The sequence below is a fragment of the Notechis scutatus genome, chromosome 2 (assembly GCF_049901735.1).
Source record: "Notechis scutatus isolate UNSWTSFEM ecotype Mainland chromosome 2, rNotScu1.2, whole genome shotgun sequence".
NCBI classification, from domain to species: Eukaryota; Metazoa; Chordata; class Lepidosauria; order Squamata; family Elapidae; genus Notechis; species Notechis scutatus.
Genome location: NC_142010.1, coordinates 16618760 through 16636920, shown reverse-complemented (window position 1 = coordinate 16636920; position 18161 = coordinate 16618760). Strand labels below are relative to the sequence as shown.

The 18161-nt window shown below is 43.8% G+C and overlaps 1 protein-coding gene and 1 pseudogene across 3 annotated transcripts; one reads left to right on the top strand and one right to left on the bottom strand.

Moving 5' to 3' along the window:
* LOC113423866 (uncharacterized) lies at positions 1–2043 on the top strand (annotated as a pseudogene).
* Positions 2044–4440: 2397 nt separating this feature from the next.
* Positions 4441–17871, bottom strand: LOC113423874 (zinc-binding protein A33-like). Of its 3 annotated transcripts, none has more exons than XM_087954327.1 (7): positions 17752–17871; positions 14528–15008; positions 11592–11687; positions 9698–9931; positions 7882–7904; positions 6348–6694; positions 4441–5652 (listed from the first exon to the last, which is right to left on the bottom strand). In XM_087954327.1, the coding sequence occupies exons 2-7, from the start codon at positions 14945–14947 to the stop codon at positions 5102–5104; spliced, it is 1671 nt and encodes a 556-aa protein (XP_087810453.1). In that variant the 5' UTR covers positions 14948–15008; positions 17752–17871; the 3' UTR covers positions 4441–5101. The 3 variants fall into 3 exon arrangements, with proteins under 3 accessions (XP_087810453.1, XP_087810452.1, XP_026541227.2); XM_087954326.1 differs by lacking the exon at positions 17752–17871 and adding an exon at positions 16934–17205; XM_026685442.2 differs by lacking the exon at positions 17752–17871 and adding an exon at positions 15530–15781.
* Positions 17872–18161: the final 290 nt, after the last annotated feature.

The window sequence follows — 18161 nt, the reverse complement described above, 5'->3', positions numbered from 1 at the left end:
ATGGCATCAGCAGGAGAGTCACAGGCAGTGGTCAAAGCCATAGAGACCCTTAGCAGAGGGCAAGATGTACGGAGAGAGACGGAGCTTCTCATGAAGCCTTACGCCAACTGGGAGGAGTTTCTCATGCTGGCGCCCATTTCCATTGCTATCCTAGGGGAGCTGATCTTCATCTCAACAGGACAGGGGGATTTCTCCATCAACAAGTTACCTCCCGAGGGAGGCTTCCAGCACCTCAAATATCCGGAATCCTTCAAGGCCTCCTTGTGCCAAGTCAGCAATCGAGGCTGGACCGCCTTCAATGAAGCCCACGTCAACATGGATCAGATTAGACTGCTAGCCAGCAGCATCCCCAGACAGATGAAAACAATCATACGTCCAGGAGACAGAGGTTGTCACGGCTTTGCTTCCCCATCAGCTCAAAAACCTCCAGGCAGTGACGGAGAAATGCGGCGAGCTGGCCAAGGCGGTCAGGGCCAAATTCACAGATGTGATCCACCTCATCCAAGAACTCCTGGAGGCCTGTCTCAATGCCAAGCGGGGCTACGAGAAGGAGCTGAAGGAAGTGCAGATCGCTCTGGAACAAGCCAAGATCCGAGAAAAGTCCGCCAAGGAAGCCAAGGAGATGGCCGAATGGTACCATCAACAGATGAAGGAGCAAGTGGAAGCGTCTTTTTAACAGTATAAAGAAGCCATGGGCTCCATCCCTATAGGATGGAATGCGGTCGGAATGGAGCTGGTCATGACTCCCACCAAGATTCTGGGGACTTTTTCGGTTGCGTTTAGCCGGATGATGGCAGGGAAGCAGAAGATACCCAGAGAAGTAGCTGAGATGGGTGGAGGCGAAGGACTGAAGAAGAGGATTCCTTTCATCTCAGCCAGCGTCATATGTTCGAAGTCAGCTGAGCTTTTGACTTTTGCTACTAGCTTGAGGAACCTCTTAGATGACCACGGAGGCCTTAAGACCTCCTTGATTCTCGATGAAAAGAGTGGGGAGATCAAAACAGAGCGGGTGAAGAAGAATTTACAAAGGCTGAGAGACTCTATTGCGAAAGAGGACGAGTGTGACCCCAAAACCAAGGCCCAGGAGATTTGCCAAGCTGCCTTGGATATTTGTCAGCAGCTGGAGCAAATAGCCGTATCCGTGGGTAGCATCGGGAAAGTGGGGAAGAGTTTGCTGGATGGAATACACCAGCTCCATAAGAAGGCTTCCGAATTCGACTCCTACAGTAAAATGTACACTCGGTCTCCAGCTTTTTCGCCCAAACCCCCCAACGTGTCCAAGATGGGGGAAGTGGGAAACCCGGGAGTGGAAAACGCCCGCCTTAAAGCCCAGCAGAGCCGAGAGGCCTTGAAGGCCACCAGAGATGAGTATCAAAGAAGCTTTGAAAATTTCAAGAAGCAGAATGAAGAACTGACCGAGACCCTTTGCGCTATGAGAGGGGGTACCAGGTTAAGGAAGTGGATTTTGACACGGCCAGGAAAATGCTCATAAAGGGCCTACAGGCCCTCAGCCGGGTAAAGGAGCAGTGGGAAAAGATGGTGAGGTTTTTCCAAATGATCTCCAACTTAATTGAGACCTGCCTGGTGTGGAGCGTCAAAGAATTTGCCGACACCGTGGATGGGGCCCAAAAGGTCTCCAGCTACTCATCCAAAGCTTTCATGGCTGACCTGGTTTACGGACATGTTTTCAATGCCTCCGGTGTGGCTCAGCTGGTGGCCATGATTTCAGAGACTTATACTCTGGTGTCGGAGAAGTACCTGATGGAGCGGGTGAGCCACTTAGGGCACCTGCTGGCCATGGAAGCCGAGGAGCCAAGTTTAGCTGCCGAACGAGCCGCCTTGGCTGAAGGCTGCGACGCGGCGCGGAACGCCGTGAAGGAGCTGGTCTTGCAGAAGAAAGCTGAGTTTGAGAGAAGTTTGGAAGCCAGCGCTGAGGCCATCGAAAAGGAGATGAGAGCCATTTTACCTGCAAGCAGGGAAGCTGCTGCTGCTGACCCTCACCTAAGAACGGTCAGCCCTGAAGAAGAAAGCAAGTTCATATGAATCCAGGATCTTGGAGGAACAGGGCAGCCCTGGCAATTATAACCCCAAAATTTGATCACTGTAGTTATATTTGGCTATTATCCTCAATTTATTATCACAATTGAGCCTGTGGTGAGATTCAAAATTTTTATGACTGGTTCTGTGGGCGTGGCTTGGTGGGCAGGGGAAGGATATTGTAAAATCTCCATTCCCTCCCTACTCCCGGGGAAAGGGTACTGCAAAATCTCGTTTCCTCCCCACCCCACTAACCTGCTTTCCAGCTCCATTCTCCTGTGCAGGGCAACAAAAGAAGAGCCAGCCAATCAGCTGGGACTCGGGGGGCAGAGAATAGATGGGGGCGGGGCCAGTCAGAGGTGGGATTTGCCGGTTCTCGGAACTACTCAAAATTTCCGCTACCGGTTCTCCAGAATCGGTCAGAACCTGAATACCACCTCTGAACTGAGCCCAAAATTTATGCTGCTAAGTGAGAAATTTCTGAAGTGAGTTTTGCCCCATTTTATGACCTTTCTTGCCACATTTGTTAAAGTGAAATCCCTGCAGTTGTTAAAATAGTTCCCATGTCGTTATAGGTGAATCTGGTGTCCTCATTGTCTTTGCACAAGATTCCAGGTCACAGCAACCATCCTAAATGTCAGTCAGTTGTCGGGCATCCGAATGTAAATCACGTGACCCTGGGGATGCAGCAACGGTCATAAATGTGAAAAACGGTCATAAGTCACTTTTTTTTCAGTGCTGTTGTAACTTCAGTCACTAACTGTTGTAACTGGAGGACTACTTGTATGTTTTCCAGTTTCTTTGAAAAAGTGACATTATGACCGCTTTTCATACTTACAACCATTTCAACATCCCTTTGGTCGTCATGCGATCAAAATTTGGATGCTTTGCAACTGGTTCATATTTGTGACGTTGCATTGCCCCGGGGGGGGGGGGGGTCATGGGATTAGCTTTTGCGACCTTCTGACAAGCAAAGTGAATGGGGAAGCCAGATTCTCATAACGATGTTGCTAATTTATCAGCTGCGGTGATTCACTTAACAACTGTGGCAAGAAAGGTCATAACATGGGTCAAAACTCACTTAATGGATGTTTCACTTAGCCACATAGATTTTGGGCTGACTTGTGGTCGTAAATCGAACACTACCTGTATGTTTTATGTGTAATGAAATAGTAAAAAGAAAAACCATTGTAGTTTGATTTATTGATAGATGTTCTCACTTGCTTATTTAGTTTGAAGAAATAAATAGAGTTTAATAGTTTCATCACAGTTGGGTTATTGCATCTTTTGGTAAAACCAGTTATTCTCTCACCGATCTTGGTTACTTTTTTCTATTTTATAGTACCTTTAAAAAAAACTGCTTTACTTCTTTACTTCCCCAAGAGCATTAGATGCTTAGGATTGCTGGTTTTGTTTTGAAGGACAAGCAACATCTTATTGTATAGGCTGTTCTGGGTCACATGACCAGGAAGTAGGTGAGGGCAGTGGTGGGATTCAAATAAAACTGGTTCTCTGGCCTAATGACTGGCTGGGTGGATGGGTGTAATTGGGTGGTCATGTGACTAGGTAGGTGTGGCCAATACAACATCACTCTTATCACTCATCACCACTCTTTGTCATGCCTGGCCGTTCATCTAGCTGGAGCGAATAGTTTTCAAAAAAGAATGCTCGCCTTGTGCAAATAAATAACAAACATCTTGACTTCAGGTTTGATGCATCTGAGCATTACAGCTCATTCTAGTCTCCTTTCCTATGAACAGGTCCCTCTCAGATTATAATTTGCAACAACCTCTCTTGTCTTTTGCATCATTCTATGGGAGATTATTCTGAAATGTTATCTGTGATGTTTGCAGCTCCTATACAGCTATCACAGCTATACAGAACACCCTGGTAAAGCAAACTATACCTCTCTCCCAAACAGAGTATACAAAAGATCAAGAATTCAGAAAAAAAAATGAGGCTTCACAATTTCTTGGCACGTGGTATATACATCTTTTTTAATGTTCCTTTCCATTCTGGTCTCTGATCCAACCATTTGCTGGTGTCATTATGATATCAAATTGGTGTCAACTCTCAGCACCCATATAAATAGATCTTCCTCAGATTGATCTGGTATTCCAATGATATTTCCATTGTCACTGTAATCAGGTCCATCCATTTTGCAGCTGGATATCATTTTTTTTTCCTTCCACCTTTGAAAGGATTATGGACCTCTCAAGCAATCTGGGTCTTTGCATAATGTATCCAAATTATAATGTAACCCAATCCTGGCCACTATTTTGAGTGAGAACACTGGATTGCTTTGTTTGATGATCTATATCTTTGTATAGGCAGGACTCTTCCCCAAGTTCAAAAGAGTCAATATGCTTTCTATCCTGGTTCCTTAAAAGTCCAACTCTTAAGTCTTTATTAAGCATTGTTTATTAAGAAGAATGGAATTCTTTATTGACACAAGAAATTTGTCTCCGTTGCATAAGCTCTCAATGTATGTGCAAGCAGTAAGTGATAAATCATGATTATAATCATGAAATACAATCATCATAAATCATAACATACAACACTGAGTTGATCGTCATAACATACAAAATAAGCAATCAACACAAATCATAATAGGATACTAAATAAAGGCAATCAGTATAAACCATGAGATACAAACAACAAAGCTATAATATGCTAAAGGAATAGGTAATAGGAAAGACAAGAAAGACAGGGCAGGAAGTACGGCTTGCCTTCATTGTCTCTGCCTGTAGTGGAACACATTGAAAGCAGGTAAAATCTTGCACCACAGGTAGACATAGGCAATCTCTATCCTCACTACAGTCAACGGGTCTAGGAAATTAAACATGTGGGAAATAGAAGGTCAAGTTGAAAGCTACACTTACAGCGCTCTCTGCACCACAATAGTCCACAATAGTCAGGCCAGACCAGTTTCGAATTTCCATGCGATCGCTTGCAAAGAGGGAATAGAATGGACTTTCTCTTAAAAACAGCCATCCTAACGCACCTCGACGTTTTAAACTTTAACCAGTCTGTTCTTTGCAATGCTACACTCTGAGCTAAGATCTCAAAGCTGCAGACCACACACCCAGAGGGGGTAGCTGCTTTGAGTGCTGAGAAAGGGCAGCATGGAAGCAGGCTTGGAAAGGGCAGCATTGAAGCACGCTTGGAAGGTGTAGAGGTGGGACATGCTGCTGCTGTTGTAAAAAGAGAGCTGCCCCCCTTCAAAGTCCAGGTAGACCCCCACTTTTTCCATCCTCCCACAGACCGAGAGGGGCGTACGGGGATCACTCAGGGCTTGGTACTCTCCCTCCTTCAGCTCAATAGCCCACACCCCTTCCTCGGGCAGAAAATTCAGCCAATTTTTACGCTTCACAGACTTTTTGGCCATCCCCACTATCCAATCGGGACTGTCCCCGACTTGGATCTCCCAGTAGAAGCGCCCAGTGGTAATGCCCTTCCGTCCCACCACATACGGGGTATACAGGGTGGAGGTGAAGCTGCCCACGCTTTGTTGCCCGTGAGGTTGGCTGGGGCTGAACTTGACCCCGGTGTCGTCTTCCATGAGGACCAAGCTGGGATGAGCTGAGTTGTAGTCCAAAGTGATGCTTGCAGGGACTGGAGAGGGAAGATGGAAAGAATTCAGAATGAACAAGAGCAGACTTGTAGAGCAGGCAATTGCAGGAGTATAAACTGATCCAGGAAAAAAAACCAGACACAAATGAATGCAATATTAGCCAGCTGTTAATAAAGCTTCTGCCGTCCTCAACGTGTCTGAAGCTTCCTTTCTCTCTTTTAGCCCAAACTACATTACGGTGTAATTATAGATAATAGGGTCATTAGAGCAGTTAAGCAATTATATTTGGAAGAGGGGGCGTGCATAAGCGCACCAACGTGCCTACCGTCCCTGTCCTATTGTTTCTCTTATTCTTTTATTTTTCTTATATGTACCCATTTCATGTATTCACAACTATGTATACATTTATACTTATTATCTTGTAAACAATTGGCAAATCAAATAAATAAATAAAATAATGGTAAATGGAAACCAGGCCATAAAAGAACACAGTGGCTCGACACCATCAAAGCTGACACCAGTCAGAGCATGGAAGAAAAGTAGGGTGAGATGTGGAGAGACCTGGCCCATAGAATCGCCAAGAGTCGGACAGGACTGAATGGATAACACCACCATCATTATCATCACATTACAGGATTATTGCTGTGGCGTACATAGCCTTGAACTTCCTCAAAAAATAGGATATAAAAGCAATAAACCAATAACCAATACATTTGGTCTAAAAACCTCAACTCACCTGGATGTACTGCACCCAGGAGCTCCTTCCAGGTGTAGAATTGCAGAGGTCCTTTAAACTCGCCCAGGTTCAAGTCGACAGCCACCACTCCATCTTCTTCCTCTTCCTTCTCCTCTTCTTCCTCTGCTAACTCTTGTTCTTCCTCTTCTTCTTCTTCCTCTTCTTCTTCTTCCTCCTCCTCCTCTTCTTCCTCTTCTTCTACTTCCTCCACTTCCTCCTCATCAACGTCTTCATCAATCTCATTCTCACACTCACCTGTGTCTTCACTGCTGGCACCCTGGCCATCTTCTCCTACCAGTTCAGCATCTAGTTCAGCTTCCTCCGGAGCTCCTTGTTCCTTATTGAGCCTGTCGGAGAAGAGCATCCCAAGGATCAGCCATTTTAGAATAAGCTGCTCCAATTCTACCAAACCTAGAGGAATAATCACAGCTACAGATATACTTCTATAAAAAGATATCTGAGCACTTCTAATAAAAAAAGAATGCTGCATTTATTATATTATTGTTATTGTTGTTGTTGTTGCCTCTTTAATGGATTTTGTGCACTAATGGGAAAAAAGCATGGAAAATACTGGGGGGAAGTGGGAGGATTTAGAATTGGAAGACAGTTACACCTGGGACTGTCTCCTGCTCCATAAATCAGGTTTCATTAGAAGCACCCACGCATTTGTTTAATAATCACAGCAGAGAACAGCACAAGGCCAGCAGAGGATGACTTCCAAAACAGTTAAGTAGGTTCAGATCTGATTACTACTTCTCCGGGAAGCTGCAAAAACCAGGAGAAAGTGGCGGTCCCTGCTGTTGCCAAGAAAATGCCCACATCATCATCAGAAGTGAAGACTCGCTCAAGAAAAGCTCCACTTTTTCTTTTTGTGGTTTTATGGTGATTTTAGAAATGATATGGGTAGGAGCCATCAACCTTGCTTTGCCTCTATTCCCAAAAAGGAAGAGGAGCCAATTTTATAATTGTAGCAGAGTTTTCTAAGGGAAGGAACCACCTTCATTTCCATATATTGTATGGAGGAGCTTCACCTACTCCTTTTGCCAAATCCAGCAGCTTCTGAGAGATGGAAGTAGTAGTCATGCCTACAGTTAGGGAGGCTAATATACCCTGTAGGGTCAGCCCTCCCTGTTGGTTCATGCTTTTCTTCCTTTTGTATATTTATTATATAAGTCTTGGATTTATCAACCATTCATTGAGAGGCCGAAGGCACAACAACGCTGAAAAGAGTGATTTACAACCGATCCTCACATTTACAGCCATTGGTCGTGATCAGGATACAGGTGCTTGACAAGCAGCCTGCATTTATGATAGTTGCCATATTGGGGGGAGGTCACATGGCGGCCATTTGTGACTTTCTAAGCTGGCTTGGAGCAATCAAAGTCAATAGAGAAAGCTGGATTCGCTTAACCACTGCAGTGATTCACTTAACAATGGTGGCAAAAAAAAAGTTGGGGGCGACATTTAACCACCACCTTGTTGGTCCTAACTTTGGCTGTAATTTGATGTATAAGAAAAGAGAAACACTACTTACCTCTCTAGCAACTCTTTTGCCTCCTGTGGGAGGGAGGGAAGGAAGGAAGGAGGGAAGGGAAGGGAGGGAGGGAGGGAGGGAGGGAGGGAGGAAGGAAGGAAAAAAATGAGACAAAAGTCAAAATAATTCTTTCCGTGGGTTATCACCCACTTTCCTGCCAAAACATTCTGCATTTTGATGGTGCACAATAAATTCTGCCCTCAGTAGATCATGGCCTAGTATATTATCAGAAAAAAAATCCCAGTGAAATACTATCACAACATACAGAAGGTACATTGTTCAAAGAGTGAGAGATAATCGGTGGAAAAAAAAAGGGATAAAGGAAGGGGATTCCGCAAGGTAATATGTTGGGATGTATATATTGAAAATAGTATTTTGTAATGTATAGATGATTCATAGAGAAAATATAATGCGGAATCTGAGAAAAATACTGTATATATATATTTGTGTTTTATACTAGATAGGGAGATTGATATTAAGGAAGAATGAAAGTGGTTAGCTCGAATTATTAACTAGAGGGGACAACTACTGTATATTTACAGATAAGGATTGATAAAATGACAAATGTGACAGGAAAAAAAAGAGAAATGATAATAGAAAGGAGATGAGAATTTTAGATAACATTGTAAAATAAGATATGAGAATATACTAAGAAAAATGGAAGGAGATATATTACAATTTGGAATTGAATAAATGAACATAGAATTGTGATGAGAACTTTAGATAATATTGTAAAATAAGATATGAGAACATGAATTGGGATTGGATAAGATAAGCTTAATATTTAATAATGACTAGGATGATGCAATATGAAATTAAACAAATAAAATGAATAGGTAACTATGGTCATGTTCGTATTGAGATGTGAAACCTGGAACCACACTGCTTGTCAAATGAGAATTTTTCATTTAAAAATAAAATAAAATGAAAACAGGGAGAAAATTGAATAATGGAATTATTAGGTATGTTTAATTGATATGGTGGTAGGCATTTGGAGAGAGTAAGGTTGAAAATAAATATTGAAGAAGTATGAATTAATATGAATATAATGCAATGAGAGTTGTATGATTATATTGATGCCACTCTGTTAATGTATTGTTATATGTAGATTGAAATAAATAAAAAAATGGGGGGGGGGGGAATTCTCATCACCTTTCAAAAAAAAAGAAAAAAAAAGAAAAAAAAAGAAAATTGATTTGGCCACCCAACTGACTCTTAGAGATTCCAGGTGGCTTACAAAGATTTAAAAGAAACACAGTGATTTTGTCAGTCGTGACAAACCCTAATAGAACAAATCATGGGGTGAGAAGTTTTATATCCAAATATATTTGATTTTTTATACTGTTTCCATCTTCCCTTAAAATATTAACAGAATCCACAATGGTTTGAGAATCAGTGTCTCCAACTTAATTAAATTAGCAAACTGCCTCAAACCCCGAAATAAGTTACCCAGGCCTAATCCATATATCAAAGGATAAGGTCTGCAAACACAATAGAGTTAATTAATTTCTCTCCCAGCAGAATTGTATGTTCACAAACACACACACAACCCTCAGCACGTAAACACATCCCAGACAAGCTCCGTCTATAAAAGTTTGCCACTGTACCCTGTTTCTCTGCAGCCTGCTCTTAAAAGCAAACTGTTTTGCTTTTAGGAATAAATATTTCTTCTTTCCTCATTTTTATTTATTCTTGTGCAACCCTGGCTTGAGTTGGAACCCCAAATTCTTCTTCTGACAATGGTTTGGTGCGATCTACGCACCCAGCAATTTTCTTCTTCCTAAGAAAACCCCACACAGCCCCCAGTCCTCCTTACCTTAAGGAAACTGATGTGGTCTTTGCATTCAAGGCTGGCCTGTATACAACACAGTGTTTCGGAATGTGAGGCCATCTTGCAGTCCAGTTCCTTTAACTTGGTTTCCATCTGTGCCAAGTTTTTCTCTCTCTGGTCTTCTAAGGCCTGCTTTATACTCCGCTCTCTGTCGTTCAGCAGCTGGTGCATCTTCGCAAACTCTTCAGAGACATGATTAGACAAGGATTCGGAGCAGGTCTGGAAAAACATAGCAAAAGATTGCAGTTTGGTCAAACAGAAATGATCACCTGTCACAATGGGGTTGTGTTTTTGGGGTAGACTCCTGAGAATACCTTGGATAGTCATGAAAAAATAAATAAATGGACCATCAAACAAATCAACTCATTTGATTTCTTATTTGAAGCACTAATGATTCAAAACATCCTACTTCGGGCATGTGATGCTAACCTTCTGAAAGAGACTCTAATATTAGGAAAGATGGAAAGAGAAGATGAGGAAGAACAAAAGTAAAGATGGTGGACATAGTTACAATGGCAATGGGGGCACCATTAGAAGATCCGAAAACCAGGTTAGGGATAAATCGTCATGGAGAAACTCCGCTTTGCTAGGAGTTGAAAACTACTTGATGGCATATAATTTATTTTATATATTTATTAAACTTATATGTCAGTCATTTCACTGTCAGGTAACCCATAATCAATCAATCAATGCCACTATGATGATTACCTAAGCAACACCAGCAATTTAAATCTTTTGCCTTTTTTATAATGTAGTGACAGCACACATGTATGCAAAGATGTACATACATACACACAAAGTTCCATTTATGTACACACACACAGAATTCTGTGGGGTCCCTGCTGTTCTGAGCTTGATTTTTTTTCCCCTTGTAGACATTTCATTACTAAACTAGGTGATATCATCAGTGCTAGAACGGAGTGCAAACTCCACTCCCTTCCAGAACGGATGAAGTTACCTAACTGAGTAGTGAAACATCTGCAACAACCAAGTTCAGAAAGCACCAACCGACCCCATCGTACAACCCTGAGCTACAAATATTCCCTTCTATCGGTACACAAAGTTACAGTCCACTTCATGTATCGAAAGGCTAAATTCTTCCATGGTTTGAAAATTGTTTGCATGTCTCAAAGTGTTGTGGTTCGCCGGCAGCCGGTGCGGATCACAGAGGACAGTGAAGATGAAACGGAACCAGTCAGGGAGCCTGGCGAGGACTTGGAAGAGGGTCCTGCATCCGATGCAGGGATGGGGCCAGGACCATCTGAGAGTGGGGTGCTGCCTTCGGAGCCTGGCAGCAGCGAAGCAGAGGACCCAGGGGAGCCTGTTCCCAATGCGCGTGTGCGCAGAGCTGCTGGTAGGTGAGAGCAGCTGAAGAAGAAGGGGCGAGTAAGGCTGGGAGGTGATTGCCCCTCCCATCAGGGATAAAAGTCAGTCCTCAATGACGAAGAGCTTTGCAGGAAGCAAAGCAGTTCAGTAATCTCGGAGTCCTTCGTGAAGCTCTGTACTCTGGTCGGTTTTTTCTGGGTTTTTGGGTTGGTTCATGTTAGCCTTAATTGGACTTCTGTTTCTTGGCAGCATTTGACAGCACTGAAAAGTGTGCTCTTATCTGGAGGAACTATGTCTAATTAGTTTTGGCTGGGAATTCAAGTAATTCCCAGTGTCGCATTAAAAAAGATTTTACTTTTAAATTCAGTTTGTGGTTTATTAAGTTTGACGAAGCCTGGGTCAGAACACAAAGTTGTATTAGAGGAGAAACTGGGAGAATACAGGTGATGGTAGCATCGGAAGCAACAGTTGCTGGGATGAAGAGAGAGAGGATACACTCGGTTTAGCATTAAACGGAAAGTCCCCCCCCACACACACCGCTTCCCAGTTGCACCTTTAATTCGATAATGTTCTCCTGCTGGTGGCACTGGCTCCTTTTCAACCGCCTGAGACCTTCCTCAAGAGGCTCCAGAGAGGCCTTCAGTTGGTCCTAAAAGGAAGAGAAAGTTCAGATCTCACTTAAAATGGACACCAGCATTTGACTGATCCCAGGACAACTGTATACCTCCAGCCAGAGGTTCTGCTCAGCTGCGCTTAAAATCCATCAGACCTTCATCCCCCAACCAGCCCTAATAACATTTAATTTGTTAGTTAAGATTGTATTATACTGTGATAGATTTAGTTAGCACTATATTAACTTTTATGTTCCCCTGCATTTATTTATTATTTTTCTTTTTCCTTATGGAATTTTTGTAGTCTGTCTCTCTTTCTCTTTCTCTCTCTGTGTCTGTCTCTCTCTCTACCCTATAGGTGGTCCAATTTATGACCATAATTGAGTCCAAAATTTCTATTACTAAGTAAAAAAATTGTTAAATAAATTTTGTCCCATTTTATGACCTTTCTTGCTACAGCTGTTAAGTGAATCACTGCAGTTGTTAAATTAGTAACTTAACACGGTTGTTAAGTGAATCTGGCTTCCCCATTGACTTTGTTTGTCAGAAGATCACAAAAGTAGATCACATGACTCCTGGGACACTGCAACCATCATAAAGGATGCTGCGATGGTCATAACTGTGAAAAATGGTCATGTTATTTTTTTCAGTGCCATTTAACTTAGAAGAGTATATATATAATTTCTCCCACCCACAATCTTTTTTTTTGACTTCAAGGGAAACCAGAATACAGGTAGCCCTCAATTTATGACAATTTAGCCCAACATTTCTGTTGCTAAGCAAGACAGTTGTTAAGTGAATTTTGCTCCATCTTATGACCTTTCTTCAGTGGTGGGATTCACATTTTTTAACAACCGGTTCTGTGGGTGTGGCTTAGTTGGAGGGCATGGCTATGTGGTCATGTGACTGGGTGGGCGTGGCTTTGTGGTCATGTGACAGGTCAAAAGACTGAAACTCACTTTCTGGAGCACGGGGTTGGAGTAGATGACCTCCAGGTAACTTCCAGCCCTGGACTGCTATGCTGTAAGACTTGTGGACTTCAACTCCCAGAATGTTAGCTCAGGAATTCTGGGAGTTGAAGTCCACAAGTCTTAAACTTGGCCTAATGGCAAGGTTTGTGGCCTTCCTTCCTCTCCTTTTTCCCTCCCTCCCTCTTTTTTTCTTTTGCACCCCCCCCCGCTCCGTTTTTGGCCTCCTGGGAGTAAAAACAGGCCCGTTTTTGTTCCCAGGAGGCTTCCCTGCGGCCCACAAGGCCAAAAACGGAGCGCAGGGGTGTGTGTGGAGCAAGTCAGACCGAACCGGTTCTTTGACAGCTGATCTTCAGAGCTACTGGTACACCCGAACTGGTCTGAACCGGTCGAATCCCACCCCTGCCCTTCTTGCTACACTGCAGTTGTTCAGTTGCTAACAAGAGAATGTGGTTTCCCCATTGACTTTGCTTGTCAGAAGGTCGCAAAAGGGGATCCACAAGACCCCCAGGACACTGCAACCGTCATACAGTGGTGGCCAAAATTGAGGAAACCTTTTGGGAAAAGTGTATTTTTATGCCATCACTACCGATCGGGGAGATCTTGGTCTCATCACTCCAACAAGACGACACCTGACTGGCTCTCTAAACACTCATGCTCATTGGCTACAATCAGATGAAGGAAAGCTACCTGGTATCAACCTAAGCAAATTGTGCTTCCTTTTTCTGGTTATTTGGCAATAACATTTCACAGAATAAAGATAATTGAACAAACTTTGTTGCATTACATTCTTGATTAAATTATCTTTCCATTGATATATAATTTTATGGTACTACTCCCCACCCCCCCCCGAAAAAAATGGTCTTATTAGCCATCAAACCTCAAAAATACACTTTTCCCAAAAGGTTTCCACCATTTTGGCCACTACTGTAAAGGCAATTCATCTTCCACTTCCTGAAGATTCACTATTTGATCTATTAGCCACTAAGTGGCTGCAAAGGGCAAGAGTTTTTCTATCTGCTGCTGACATCTTCTGGCATCTGGATTTGTTTACCTGTTGGGTGACTTCTATTGGAGGAAGGTTTAGTTCTGGGAATTGTTTGGGAGTGATACATTAGCTTAAGGACATTATATGAGGAGCATCATCATTGGGAAAGGAATTTTCCCTCCAAGCAGGCTGCAGGCTTACAAAGAAAAACATAACCTTTCAATTACACTTTCAGTTGTATTAGCTAAGCCATTATGGACTGGTCAGTTTAAGGCACTGTTTAGATCACTGTTTCTCAATCTTAGCAACTGTAAGATGTGTGAACGTCAACTCCCGCCAATTCCCCAGTCAGCAAGATTCAAGTTGGTAAAGTTGAGAAACAATGCTCTAGGTTCATCAATTGGTTGATTATGCGCCATTCAAATTATTTTCAGTCCTGTTGGTCACCTTTTGGGAAAAGTGATGAGACCAAGGCCTCCCTATTTGGTAGTGATGGCATAAAAATACACTTTTCCCAAAGGGTTTCCACAATTTTGGCCACGACTGTATGTGAGATACAGATTCAGTATAATATTAGTGCTTTTCCATGCGTGTCAAGAGTAGAAATCTAGCTTATATTTACTAAATATTTGGGAGGCTTCAGAAGCTTTGTTTCAGTGTCCCTGTTTATTATGATACTTATTATGATTCATATATGATATGAACCCCAGCTGTATTTTATCTTGGCTTGCAAAATAAGCTGCCTCGAGTAGCCCCACGGTGAGCTAGGCGGCAAATAAATTTCATAAATCGAGAGATGAGAGAAAAAGTGACAGAGGGAGGAGGAAAGGTGGAGAGGGAGAGAGAGGGAGGGAGAGACTGACTCACTCACTCTTGTTCAACCAGAGGCCACCTTCTTACTCATCCCAGGTGTAGTTCTCACCTGATAGGTCTGAACCGCGTTTTTGATGGGCAGGAAGTCGTGTCCCCGGTGCTGAGGCAAGTCCCGGCAGATGACGCAAACGGACTCCTCATCTTGGCTGCAGAAGAGCTTGAGAGGCTCCTCGTGTTCCTCACAGAAGTACCATCCTCCGGTGCTGCTCTGCTGAGCCCTTTCGTCCAGCTTCAGAATCCGGGCCTTCTTGGCCAAGCTGCAGAGGGCTCGGTTCACGTGGTGCAAAGTGAAGGGGTGTCGGCACTCGGGGCAGAGCCCTTGACTTTCCCCCTTGGGGATGCAGGGCTCCAGGCAGGGAGCGCAGAAACTGTGGCCGCACTCCAGTATGTGGGGCTCCCGAAAGAGGGACAGGCAAATGGGGCACAGCAGGTCTTCGGTGAAACTGGACACTTCTTGTACTGAAGACATGTTGGTCGATTCCAAGAGAGCCTGAGCAGGTTTCCCAGGTCAGAACTGCTTCTATTTCTGCCTGTTAAATGAACATAGAATAATAGGGTTGGAAGGGACCTTGGAGGTCTTCTAGTCCAACCCCCTGCCCAAGCAGAAGACCCTATACCTTTCCAGACAAATGGCTTCTTCTTTAAAACCTCTAGCGATGGAGCACCCACAGCTTTTGGAGAGGAAAGCATTTCACTTGGTTAGTTGTTCTCACTGTCTGGAATTTTCTCCTTAATTCTAGGTTGGATCTCTCTTTGACAAGTTCCCATCCGTTACTTTTTGTCCTGCTCTGGAGAATAAGTCAACCCTCCCTTCTCTGTGATAGCCCCTCAAGTGCTGGGAGACTGAGGCAAAGGGGTGCCTGCCATCCCAGATAGATCAGACTTGGACACCAAAGTCACGGATACTAAAACTACTTTTCTTACAGGGTTACAGAAACAGAGTCTGCAGGCGCTTCCTGCCTTTATCCTAAAGTGAACCAGGAAGGATAAACCCTGAGACATTTTCTCAAATTGCATTCCTGTTTTGGACACGGAAATTTTCTTATCTCACCGTTGCCTGGGCTGCAGTCGCTTCCTCCTCTTCCTCAAAGTGATTCTCACAGGCCGTTGCAGGAAGAGGAAACCCCTCAAATGTGTCACCTGCCACCACTTAAACCTCTAAATAAAAAACACCCTCGGCTCCATCTGTTGAGAAAGGCCTGTTTTTATTGGAAGTGCGTTGCAGTAATGTGTAGCCAGAACTCAGCATCGCATGCCAAAAGCCCTAAGTTTAACCTTCCCCCTCCCTTAGCTTCCTCCCATCGCCCACCCCGTGCAACCAATCAAGTTCAGGCAGGATGTTTTTGTAATGGCCAGTTGTGTACAGCTGGTATGCCCAGGTGACCTTGAAACAGCAACTCCAAGAGATGCAGAACTTTCCGCCCTACTTTCTTTTCCCCTCTTGCCTTCCTCCCTCCACCCTCCCCACAATTCATGCTAGTCTGTCCTCAACGTAGAATCAAGCATAAGATGGCAGCTGACAACATTTTTCTCTGGATCTTGAGGAAAGGTTTTTTAAAATTATTATTATTTCAGCCTTCTTCATTTGAAGAATATTTCAATGGCCATGAACCCTTTAAAAAAAATGAAATATTTTTACTTTGAAATAAGAAAGGAATAATTCTGAATTAAATAGTTCAAATTGTTGTGCATCCCCAACTGCAGTGATTAACAACGGTGGCAAAAAAGACATCGCAACATGGGGCAAAGCTCATTTAACGCCTACGACCACAAAGGAGGTCAAAGTTTCTGTTGCTAAGCAAGGCAGCTGTTAAGTGAGTTTTGTCCCATTTTACCACCATTCTTGTCAGTTGTTAAGTGAATCGTTGCAGTTGTTAAGCTAGTAACCCGGTTGTTAAGTGAAACTGGCTTCCCAATTTGACTTTGCTTGTCAGAAGGTCAGTAAAGGGGATCACCTGACCCAGGGACACAGCAACCATCATAAATATGAGTCAGTTGGCAAGCATCTGCAGTTTGGTCATGTAATTATGGGGCCATAAAGTGTGGAAAAACGATAGTAAGTCCCTATTTATTCAGTGCTGTGGTTAGATTTGAACCGTCACTACACGAACTGTAGTAAGTAGAGGACTACCTGTATTAACGGGGGAGAGGCTGAGCCCACCCACCCACCCTCTGGTTTTGCAAAGGGGGCCTTTTGAAAGGAGCTGGAAAGGGGGAGACAAGCAGGAGGCGCTGGGCCTGGTGGTGAAGTGAGAGGGGAGGTGGACGGCTAACCCTGTTCATTTTGATGCATTTTGTAACTTATATCAGCCATTCTAGTTCTGATACATCGCCCCAAAACTTCACACCCTTTAAAAAAAGCCCCAAATAGGAAAACAACAACAACAACAACAAAACCCCCCAAAGCTAACGGGTCCCCAACTCTCCCTCCCTCCCTCCCGGGGGCCATCCTTGCCTTTTCCACTTCGCGAGGGAGGAATTGTCCGCTCCTTTAAGGCCACACAACACAAAACCCTCCGGAGGCTCAGCCGCTTTTTGCAAGGAACGACGACCAGCTGCACAAAATACCCCACCGCCAAAGGAGACGCTCGCGTCGGCGGGTTGCTGGCTTTGAAAAGTCAGACGGCGCGGGAAAGCAAAAACTTCGGCTGGGCCGGTGCTTTTTGCTTGCTTTTGCAAAGCTCAAGCGGACGGACTCGCGTCCTTCCTAAGAGGCAGCCTTTGTTTTTGTTTTTTTTAAAGTTTCGCTTTCGGCTTTGCAAGCGATTCCTGGAAATCAGGCGCTTTCCCCAACTTTTCTGCCGAAAGCTCTTCCGGGGAGATTGAAGGTCGTGTGGCTCTCTGGAGGGGGCCAGGGAGCTCCTAAGGGCACCTATGGAAATTCTATGGAATTATGAGGACATCTATGGAAATACGTGTCAAAAAGAGGGCTGTGAAAGTATCTACAGACCCCTCACATCCCGGACATTAACTGCTTCAACTCCTTCCCTCAAAACGACGCTATAGAGCACTGCACACCAGAACAACTAGACACAAGAAAAAGCTTTTTCCCAAACGCCATCACTCTGCTAAACAACTAATTCCCTCAACACTGTCCAACTGTTTACAAAGTCTGCATTACTATTACTATTAATCTTTTCGTCCTTCCTATTTACTATCTGTTTCCAATTTATGACTATATTATCCGATCCCATCCCAAATCAAAGCAGCTTTTGGTTTTATAAATGGGCCTCTGGATAGGGAGACCTTTCAGGGTTCCAGCGGTTCTGTTACCAATTGTTGGGAGAAATGTCCATCTGGGTCCAAGTGGGGGAAAAGACACCAGAAACACGGAGGCTGTTTGCAAAGATGGTTTAATGGTGGATAGAATCACCTACCTTGGAGCTCCTGAACAGAAAAGGGAAGAAAATGGCTGAGAGTCCCTGAGTTTTAGGCTCTCTTGTTGGGATTTCAATTTGAGCTTGTATTCTGATTGGTTGTCAAACTCTCACAAGGCCATGCAGGAGCAACTTTGTAAATTGTTTTTTGAGCCCCAGGCTTGGTTGAGCCTTGCTGGATGATGATGTAGTGAAAGGGCTGGACAAGAAGGACGAGAAGCAATGGGTGGAAACATAGAATAACAGAGTTGGAAGGGACCTTGGAGGTCTTCTAGTCCAACCCCCTGCCTAGGCAGGAAACCCTAT